Source organism: Anoplopoma fimbria, chromosome 2, assembly GCF_027596085.1.
Source record: "Anoplopoma fimbria isolate UVic2021 breed Golden Eagle Sablefish chromosome 2, Afim_UVic_2022, whole genome shotgun sequence".
In the NCBI taxonomy this organism is placed as follows: domain Eukaryota; kingdom Metazoa; phylum Chordata; class Actinopteri; order Perciformes; family Anoplopomatidae; genus Anoplopoma; species Anoplopoma fimbria.
In genome coordinates, this window is record NC_072450.1 from 238,084 (window position 1) to 249,020 (window position 10,937).

The 10,937-nt window shown below is 42.9% G+C and overlaps 2 protein-coding genes across 3 annotated transcripts in view; both read right to left on the bottom strand.

Annotated features, from left to right (window-relative positions):
• Window positions 1–445: 445 nt before the first annotated feature.
• LOC129104899 (WD repeat-containing protein 88-like) lies at window positions 446–8,189 on the bottom strand. The gene is made up of 11 exons (XM_054615767.1): window positions 8,178–8,189; window positions 5,108–5,218; window positions 4,390–4,478; window positions 3,458–3,521; window positions 2,914–3,052; window positions 2,715–2,844; window positions 2,431–2,615; window positions 1,469–1,551; window positions 1,324–1,392; window positions 736–828; window positions 446–574 (listed from the first exon to the last, which is right to left on the bottom strand). The coding sequence occupies exons 1-11, from the start codon at window positions 8,187–8,189 to the stop codon at window positions 446–448; spliced, it is 1,104 nt and encodes a 367-aa protein (XP_054471742.1).
• Window positions 8,190–10,174: 1,985 nt separating this feature from the next.
• gpatch1 (G patch domain containing 1) overlaps window positions 10,175–10,937 on the bottom strand; it is a 14,187-nt gene continuing 13,424 nt past the window's right edge. For both annotated transcript variants that reach the window (XM_054612219.1, XM_054612209.1), the window contains exons 19-20: window positions 10,861–10,937; window positions 10,175–10,287 (exon numbers count right to left, since the gene is read on the bottom strand). The exon at window positions 10,861–10,937 is cut by the window's right edge and continues 42 nt beyond it. In XM_054612219.1, the coding sequence (XP_054468194.1) occupies window positions 10,254–10,287; window positions 10,861–10,937 (111 nt within the window). In that variant the 3' untranslated portion in view covers window positions 10,175–10,253. The remainder of the gene's footprint in view (window positions 10,288–10,860) is intronic.

Sequence of the window (10,937 nt, forward strand, 5' to 3'; positions counted from 1 at the left end):
CAGAGGATGTGAGGGTCTAAGGACAGAGGATGTGAGGGTCTAAGGACAGAGGAGGTGAGGGTCTAAGGACAGAGGATGTCACATGTGCACAGATTGTAAAGCCCTCTGAGGCAAATTTGTAATTTGTGATTCTGGGCTATACAAAATAAACTGAATTGAATTTAATTGAATCATCATACATCACATGTTGTTCATCATCATCATCATCATCATCATACGTCACATGTTCATCGTCTACGTAGAGCAGCAGCTTTCTGCCTTTTAACTTTGTGTGTAACTGGAGGATAGATAGTGTTTCTACTAGCAGGCTGTAACTATGGTTATTACAATACCCATCATCATCATCATCATCATCATCATCCTTCTGCCCAAGTGTCCCTGAGCAACATGTTGTGTCCCTACCAGCTGCTGCTCTGTGGCTGACCTCTGACCTCCTAACAGGAAGTCACATGAGAGGTGGAGGCCGTGGTCGGTATGTGGACGGAGATGAGAGTCGACAGAAGACGCAGCGAGTCAGCAGCTCTGAGGTCTGAAGTCTGGAGACCGGGAACGGCTTCAAACACTCCTCACACGTCTGTCACCACGACGACGACGACGACAACAACAACAACAACAACAACAATGTTAACCACGATGAAGAAAACAACAATGACAAAAACAACGTTCACTACGATGTAGACAACAATAACAACGTTCACAACGATGAACTGACAGGTGATGAGGAGAGACGTTCACCTGGAGGACATGGATCCCTTCAGTCCTCCTCTTCTTCATAACTTCTGGGATTTCCTCCATGTTCTCTATGTTCCACAACCTCACTGTCCTGTCCTACAGACACACCATCACCATCACCATCACCATCGTCATCAGATTAAATTGTTCTCTGGTTGTTTCAGACAAGTTTAGTTCTGCTGCTCCAACATAAAACCAACTTCACCACCTGATCCAGTTTTTACTTTGATAATGTTTCTCCTCTGATACTACAGGAAGATCATTAGAGATCATATTTAGAAGATCAATAGAGATCATATTTATAAGATCAATAGAGATCATATTTAGAAGATCAATAGTTATCATATTTAGAAGATCAATAGAGATCACATTTATAAGATCAATAGTTATCATATTTATAAGATCAATAGAGATCACATTTAGAAGATCAATAGTTATCATATTTAGAAGATCAATAGAGATCATATTTATAAGATCAATAGTTATATTTATAAGATCAATAGAGATCATATTTATAAGATCAATAGTTATCATATTTAGAAGATCAATAGTTATCATATTTAGAAGATCAATAGAGATCATATTTGTTACCTTGGATGCAGAGGCCACCAGCTTCCTGTCTGCCGTGATTGACACATCTGTCACCCAATCAGAGTGCCCCTGTGTCGATGACATCACCACAGGTCAGACAGACTAGAGATGAACTGTTCATGTTTTAGAATCAGAGTTTAATCACCTTCAGGACCAGAGTCCTGCTGAGGGACCACGTATCCCACAATGCAACGGTGCTGTCATAGGAGCCAGACACCAGCAGGGTTGCTATGGAAACACAACAGGAAATGTTTACGAGGTTAATATTGTACTTCTTACAGTACTACCTCTCAGAGGTACATATTGTACTTCTTACAGTACAGTACATTACATTACAGTCATTTAGCAGATGCTTTTATCCAAAGCGACTTACAGGAAGTGTATTCAACATAGGTATTCAAGAGAACTACTAGTCACCAGAAGTCATAAGTGCATCTCCTTTCTTAAACAAGCATCTAAAAGCATAAACCAGAGCAAAAGTACAGAAACAAACTAATATGAATACAATAAGTGCTAAGAGGAAGGCAGAGGGTAGTACTTCTTTACTTCTTTACTTCTTGAAGAGGTGAGGTTAAAGATGGGCAGTGACTCTGCTGTCCTGAGGTCAGTGGGGAGTTCATTCCTCCACTGAGGGGTCAGGACAGAAAGAAGCTGTGACCGGGTGGATCGGCCGCAGGGACCTCTGAGCAACGGGGCAACCAGTCACCCCGAGGCAGCAGAGAGGAGTGGTGGTGGGGGGGGGGTGTAGGGCTTCATGGCCTGGAGATAGGAAGGAGCTGTTCCTCTCACTGCCCTGTAGGCACCAGAGTCTTAAACTGGATGCTCTTACAGGGAGCCAGTGTAGAGAACGGAGAAGGGAAGTTGTGTGGGAGAACTTGGGTCATTGAACACCAGACGTGCTGCAGCTTTCTGGACGAGCTCCAGAGGTCTGATGGCCGACGCCGGGGCTCAAGTAGTGAGTTGCAGTAGTCCAGGCGGGAGATGACCAGAGCCTGTAGAGCACCTGCACCGTCTCGTCAGTGAGGAAGGGGAGAATCCTTTCCAGTACTACCTCTCAGTGGTACATATTGTACTTTGTTGTACTACTTCAGAGGTACTTGTTCTCACCGTCAGCAGAGAAGCAGCAGGAGCTCACGATGCCTTCATGGCCTCTCTGCAGCCTCGTTCCTCCCTGAGATCTGAACCCTCCCGTCTGAAGGTCCCACAGCTTCAGGCTTTTATCCCAGGATGCCGTGCACAGGAAGAACCCGTTGTTGGTGAAGCAGCAGTCAGAGACCACGTTGCCGTGGTTACTGAGGAACAGAGAGAAACAAGAAGAAGAAGAAGGAAGTCATTTAAAGAATCAGTCAAAGATCCACTCAGGTGAGGCAGTTCTCAGGTGCGTTCCTCACCTGTCGATGGACACGGTGGTCTTCTGAGCCAGCAGGTCCCACAGTTTGATGCCGCGGTCTGCGGACACGGTGGCCACTCGCTGGCTCTGAGGGTCGAACCGACACCGTGTGATTGTGGAGCGGTGGTGACCTGGGAGAGAAAACAAACGCACCTTCACTCAGCAGCTCTCCAGAGGAAGTGAAGCTGAGGCTGTCGTACCGAAGACGCGGTGAACCGTCCGACCGCTGGAGGCCTCGCTGAGAGAAACGCCGTTCTGAGGGTCTGAAGAACAGACGAGGAGCCGACCATCAGAAGAAGAGCTGCAGGAGGTCAGGAGACCGGCCTGACTGCTGCTCCACTGGAACACACAGACCATCAGCATTATTGATCTCTGATAGGTTGTTCATTCTGTACACATCTACTGACTTCTGTCCATCCTGGGAGAAGGATCTAAGGACAGAGGATGTGAGGGTTCAGGGACAGAGGAAGTGAGGGTGTAAGGACAGAGGATGTGAGGGTCTAAGGACAGAGGATGTGAGGATCTAAGGACAGAGGATGTGAGGGTGTAAGGACAGAGGATGTGAGGGTCTAAGGACAGAGGATGTGAGGGTCTAAGGACAGAGGATGTGAGGGTCTAAGGACAGAGGATGTGAGGATCTAAGGACAGAGGATGTGAGGGTCTAAGGACAGAGGATGTGAGGGTCTAAGGACAGAGGATGTGAGGAGGAGGAGGACGAGGAAGGAGGAGGCTGGGGAGAGTTACCAGAGTCTGTCCTGTCTCCAGGTCTGTGGACACCATCTTCTTATCCCAGGAAACTGTTACCATCCTGACATACAGACAGACAGAAAAAGAGAGACCATTAAAGTCACCATGCTCCCAGTGAGGGCGACCAGGACAAAGATCTGCTGTGGACTGATGGACTGGAGGACTGGAGGACTAATGGACTGATGGACTGATGGACTGATGGACTAATGGACTGGTGGACTGATGGACTAATGGATTGATGGTCTGATGGACTGATGGTCTGATGGACTGATGGACTGGTGAACTAATGGACTGATGGTCTTGTGGACTGGTGGACTGATGGACTGATGGACTGATGGTCTTGTGGACTGTTGGACTGGTGGACTGATGGACTGATGGTCTTGTGGACTGTTGGACTGGTGGACTGATGGATTGATGGACTGATGGACTGGTGGACTGGTGGATTGATGGTCTGATGGTCTTGTGGACTGGTGGACTAATGGACTGTTGGATTGATGGTCTGGTGGACTGATGGACTAATGGACTGATGGACTGTTGGACTGTTGGACTGGTGGACTGATGGACTGATGGATTGATGGTCTGATGGTCTTGTGGACTGATGGACTGGTGGACTGGTGGACTGATGGATTGATGGTCTGGTGGACTGGTGGACTGATGGACTGGTGGACTGGTGGACTGATGGATTGATGGTCTGGTGGACTGGTGGACTGATGGACTGGTGGTCTGGTGGACTGATGGATTGATGGTCTGGTGGACTGGTGGACTGATGGATTGATGGTCTGGTGGACTGGTGGACTGGTGGACTGATGGACTGGTGGACTGGTGGACTGGTGGACTGATGGATTGATGGTCTGGTGGACTGATGGACTGGTGGTCTGGTGGACTGGTGGACTGATGGATTGATGGTGTGGGGGATCAGAGAGACTCACCTGTTGGTGTTGGGGATCAGAGCGCACTCCGTGATGGTTTTGCTATGAAGTCCATCAAAGACCCTCAGAGGTCTGCAGCTCTCCAGGTCCTGTACAGGTCAAAGGTCATCAAGAGGAAACATCAATAAACAAACGCATCAATAACTTTGTTTATTAAAATATGTACAGATGATTTTTCTGTTGATCTTCTAATTGATTCATCGATCAATCACAGTTCCTGCACTTTTTGGTGTACAACTACTACTACTACTACTACTACTACTACTACTACTACTAGTACTACTAGTACTACTACTACTACTACTAGTACTACTTGTACTAGTACAGCAATGGTACATTAAATATTTATATGCAGCACAAACATTCAGAGGTCACTAATCCAAAAAAAGTACAGAGGAGTATTTTATATAAATAAGGGTATAGTAGAAGTACAGAGGAGTATTTTATATAAATAAAGGTACAGTAGAAGTACAGAGGAGTATTTTATATAAATAAAGGTACAGTAGAAGTACAGAGGAGTATTTTATATAAATAAAGGTACAGTAGTAATACAGAGGAGTATTTTATATAAATAAAGGTACAGTAGAAGTACAGAGGAGTATTTTATATAAATAAAGGTACAGTAGTAATACAGAGGAGTATTTTATATAAATAAAGGTACAGTAGTAGTACATGAGGAGTACTTTAAACAACTAAGTAGTACTTTAAAGAGCGTTACCCAGAGGATGGCGCTGCAGTCGGAAGAGCAGCTGAGGATGCAGCTGTCGTTGAAGCAGAATCGAGCAGCGCTGACGGAGTCGCTGTGAGCTCGAAATACTTTAACAGGTACCTGAAGATCAGAGACAGTACTACTGAGACACACTGAGTACTAAATCATACTTTAGTAATACTTTAACAGTACTACTGAGACACACTGAGTACTACATCATACTTTAGTAATACTTTAACAGTACTACTGAGACACACTGAGTACTACATCATACTTTAATAATACTTTAACAGTACTACTGAGACACACTGAGTACTACATCATACTTTAGTAATACTTTAACAGTACTACTGAGACACACTGAGTCCTACAAGTACCTTGGGGTGCTGAGTCCTACAAGTACCTTGGGGTGCAGATCAACAATAAACTGGACTGGACACACAACACTGCCCTCTACAGGAAAGGACAGAGCAGGCTGTTCTTCCTGAGGAGGCCGAGGTCCTTCAATGTGTGCAATAAACTGCTCAAGGCATTCTACCAGTCTGTGGTAACCAGTGCCCTCTTCTTCTACCAGTCTGTGGTAACCAGCGCCCTCTTCTTCTTCTACCAGTCTGTGGTAACCAGTGCCCTCTTCTTCTACCAGTCTGTGGTAACCAGTGCCCTCTTCTTCTACCAGTCTGTGGTAACCAGTGCCCTCTTCTTCTACCAGTCTGTGGTAACCAGTGCCCTCTTCTTCTACCAGTCTGTGGTAGCCAGCGCCCTCTTCTTCTACCAGTCTGTGGTAGCCAGTGCCCTCTTCTTCTACCAGTCTGTGGTAGCCAGCGCCCTCTTCTTCTACCAGTCTGTGGTAGCCAGCGTCCTCTTCTTCTCTTCTTCTACCAGTCTGTGGTAGCCAGCGCCCTCTTCTTCTACCAGTCTGTGGTAGCCAGTGCCCTCTTCTTCTCTTCTTCTACCAGTCTGTGGTAGCCAGCGCCCTCTTCTTCTACCAGTCTGTGGTAACCAGTGCCCTCTTCTTCTCTTCTTCTACCAGTCTGTGGTAACCAGTGCCCTCTTCTTCTCTTCTTCTACCAGTCTGTGGTAACCAGCGCCCTCTTCTTCTACCAGTCTGTGGTAGCCAGCGCCCTCTTCTTCTACCAGTCTGTGGTAGCCAGCGCCCTCTTCTTCTACCAGTCTTTGGTAGCCAGCGCCCTCTTCTTCTCTTCTTCTACCAGTCTGTGGTAACCAGCGCCCTCTTCTTCTACCAGTCTGTGGTAACCAGCGCCCTCTTCTTCTCTTCTTCTACCAGTCTGTGGTAGCCAGCGTCCTCTTCTTCTCTTCTTCTACCAGTCTGTGGTAGCCAGCGTCCTCTTCTTCTCTTCTTCTACCAGTCTGTGGTAGCCAGCGCCCTCTTCTTCGCTGTGGTGTGCTGGGGTGGTGGCATCAGGACTGGAGATGCCAACAAACTTAATAAGCTGGTGAGGAGAGCCAGCTCTGTGGTGGTCTGGAGCTGGACAGTCTGGAGTCAGTGGGTGAGAGGAGGATGAAGGCCAAACTCGGAGCCGTCCTGGACAATCCCTCTCACCCTCTCCATGAGGAACTGTGGCAGCTGGGCAGCTCTTTCAGCCATCGGCTGATTCTACCAAAGAGCAGGACGGAGCTTCAGACGCTCATTTGTGCCCACTGCCATCAGACTGTACAACAACAGCAGAGACCACAGTCTGTCAACATGCTGACCAGCCCCCCCATGTGGATATACTGTACATTTTTATTCCTGTTCTATCTTTATTTTGTTGTATAGTATGTGTATTTATTGTCTGTGTCTGTGTAGTTGAGCTGCTGCAACACTTGAATTTCCCCCATGGGGATCAATAAAAGAATATAATAATAATAATACATCATACTTTAGTAATACTTTAACAGTACTACTGAGACACACTGAGTACTACATCATACTTTAGTAATACTTTAATGATGATATTATACTTTATAATACTTCTTTACAGTAAATTAAGTATTCATTGTGTATTTTAGTAGACAGTAATAATACCACAGTGTGGAATACTCTGTTACAAGAAGTATCAGCAAAACTTTAAACTTTAAACTTTAAAGTGAATGCTCTGCTGAGGAAGCACTGAAATAAATAAAATGCGTCGGTTGGTCCATGGCATAGGAACAGGAGGTTCTTATGAACTTTAAAGTTTAAAACTTTAAACTTTTAAAGTTTGCTAACGTTAGCATTAGAGCTAACGTTAGCATTTATATGACAGGACTTTATGTGAGAGGACTTTATGTGAGGTTATATAAGAGGACTTTATATGAGAGGACTTTATATGAGAGGACTTTATGTGAGAGGACTTTATGTGAGGTTATATAAGAGGACTTTATATGAGAGGACTTTATGTGAGAGGACTTTATGTGAGAGGACTTTATATGAGAGGACTTTATATGAGAGGACTTTATATATGAGAGGAGTTTATATGAGTTTATATGAGAGGACTTTATATGACAGGACTTAATATGAGAGGACTTTATGTGAGTTTATATAAGAGGACTTTATGTGAGAGGACTTTATATATGAGAGGAGTTTATATGAGTTTATATGAGATATGAGAGGACTTAACGTTAGCTAACGTTACGTGTCTGTATATACCTAGTTACCTGTGTGTCCCGGCTCCACTCTCCTCCTCTCTCCTCTGCTCCTCCTCCTCTCTCCTCTGCTCCTCCTCTCTCCTCTGCTCCTCTCTCCTCTGCTCTTCTCTCCTCTGCTCCTCCTCCTCTCTCCTCTGCTCCTCTTCCTCTCTCCTCCTCTCCTCCTCTCTCCTCTGCTCCTCCTCCTCTCTCCTCTGCTCCTCCTCTCTCCTCTGCTCCTCCTCTCTCCTCTGCTCCTCCTCCTCTCTCCTCTGCTCCTCCTCTCTCCTCTGCTCCTCCTCCTCTCTCCTCTGCTCCTCCTCTCTGCTCCTCTGCTCCTCCTCTCTCCTCTGCTCCTCCTCTCTCCTCTGATAACGGGTCCATGTTAGAGACTTTGGGGACAAACTGTTTGTGTTAGCTTTAGCTAAGCTACAGACGAGTCTTTAGCTAAGCTCGTTGCTATGGCAGTTACCATAGTTACCATAGCAACAGTAGCTGAGCACTGCGAGGTGTTGCCTTCAGGTGCGGTGGGACGTCAAAAGGATTTAAAGTCTAATAAACGATCAACTGAGTGGAACTGTTCTCTGATTCAGACACGTTTATTTAACCCTCCTTTATTTATTTACTCATATGAACTCATAAAGTCCTCTCATATAAAGTCCTCTTATATAAACTTATATAAAGTCCTCTCATATAAACTCACATAAACTCCTCTCACATAAAGTCCTCTCATATAAAGTCCTCTCATATAAAGTCCTCTCATATTAAGTCCTCTCATATAAACTCCTCTCATATTAAGTCCTCTCATATAAAGTCCTCTCATATTAAGTCCTCTCATATAAAGTCCTCTTATATAAAGTCCTCTCATATAAACTCATAAAGTCCTCTCATATTAAGTCCTCTTATATAAAGTCCTCTCATATAAACTCATATAAAGTCCTCTCATATAAAGTCCTCTTATATAAAGTCCTCTCATATAAAGTCCTCTCATATAAAGTCCTCTCATATAAAGTCCTCTCATATAAAGTCCTCTCATATAAAGTCCTCTCATATAAAGTCCTCTCATATAAAGTCCTCTCATATAAACTCCTCTCATATAAAGTCCTCTCATATAAATATAAAGTCCTCTCATATAAACTCCTCTCATATAAAGTCCTCTTATATAAAGTCCTCTTATATAAAGTCCTCTCATATAAACTCATATAAAGTCCTCTCACATAAAGTCCTCTCATATAAAGTCCTCTCACATAAAGTCCTCTCATATAAACTTATATAAAGTCCTCTCATATAACCTCATATTAAGTCCTCTCATATAAAGTCCTCTCATATAACCTCATATTAAGTCCTCTCATATAAAGTCCTCTCATATAACCTCATATTAAGTCCTCTCATATAAAGTCCTCTCATATAAAGTTCTCTCATATAAAGTCCTCTCATATAAAGTCCTCTCATATAAAGTCCTCTCATATAAAGTCCTCTCATATTAAGTCCTCTCATATAAAGTCCTCTCACATAAAGTCCTCTCATATAAACTTATATAAAGTCCTCTCATATAAACTTATATAAAGTCCTCTCATATAAACTCCTCTCATATAAAGTCCTCTCATATAAAGTTCTCTCATATAAACTCATATAAAGTCCTCTCATATAAACTCATATAAACTCCTCTCATATAAAGTTCTCTCATATAAAGTCCTCTCATATAAACTCATATAAAGTCCTCTCACATAAAGTCCTCTCATATAAAGTCCTCTCATATAAACTCATATAAAGTCCTCTCATATAAACTCATAAAGTCCTCTCATATAAAGTCCTCTCATATAAACTCATAAAGTCCTCTCACATAAAGTCCTCTCATATAAACTCATATAAAGTCCTCTCATATAAACTCATAAAGTCCTCTCATATAAAGTCCTCTCATATAAACTCATATAAAGTCCTCTCATATAAACTCATATAAAGTCCTCTCATATAAACTCATAAAGTCCTCTCATATAAAGTCCTCTCATATAAACTCATATAAAGTCCTCTCATATAAACTCATATAAAGTCCTCTCATATAAACTCATAAAGTCCTCTCATATAAAGTCCTCTCATATAAACTCATATAAAGTCCTCTCATATAAACTCATATAAAGTCCTCTCACATAAAGTCCTCTCATATAAAGTCCTCTCATATAAACTCATAAAGTCCTCTCATATAAAGTCCTCTTATATAAACTTATATAAAGTCCTCTCATATAAACTCATATAAAGTCCTCTCATATAAAGTCCTCTCATATAAAGTCCTCTCATATAAAGTCCTCTCATATAAACTCATATAAAGTCCTCTCACATAAAGTCCTCTCATATAAAGTCCTCTCATATAAAGTCTGTGATTTTCCAAACACCATTGAATGAGTCGAAACTATAAAACCAGACAGTAAACAGCATCAAAAACAACAAAAGACCTAAACATAAAATGTTTATAAAGACTTTATTATTTCAAAGGACAACAGGTGATCTGTTGTGTGGAGCAGACGGACGTCCTCACGGAGGACACACTTCATCACCAGGTCTCACGAGACTGGATGTTTTTCAGTCTGGATGGAGAGAGAGACAGGTCACTCAGACAGACAGGTCACAGTGATAAACAGAGGACACTGCTTCAGACTGTGATTCATGAAGTTTAGATAAAGCTCTTTTGCTGCTGTGGTTCAGACAGTGATTTTGTGCTTAAACTGTATTCAAACACACAATCATCAGACTCATTAAATATCATAACAAGAATACTAATGTTCAGGTAAACGTCTGGGTCATCTGATTAAGACGGAAAACGTTTGTAAAAATGATTTTCATAGAAAAACGAGCAACAGCAGAAGAAGAAATCAGAAACAGGAAGCTTAGATTGAAACAGGAACAGCTTCCTGTTTCAGGGACAAGAGTTTCACAACAAAAGCATCCTAGAACAAGCTGGAGTTAACTTTAGAGTTAGTACTGCTGGAACATCAGCTCAACTAATCACAGGTTAAACCTCTTCAATCAATGTTTACTGATCAATAACCAAACTCATACTACTTCAATGTTTACTGATCAATAATAACTCTGATTCTGTTTATATTCTGAATAATAAATCATAGTGAGTGATGACCTTCCTGTATAGAGTGACCTCTGACCTCCTGAGCAGCTCCTGTGTGGACACCTCAGCAGCTTCATCATCACCGTCCTCTTCATCGCTGCTCTTCTTCTTCTG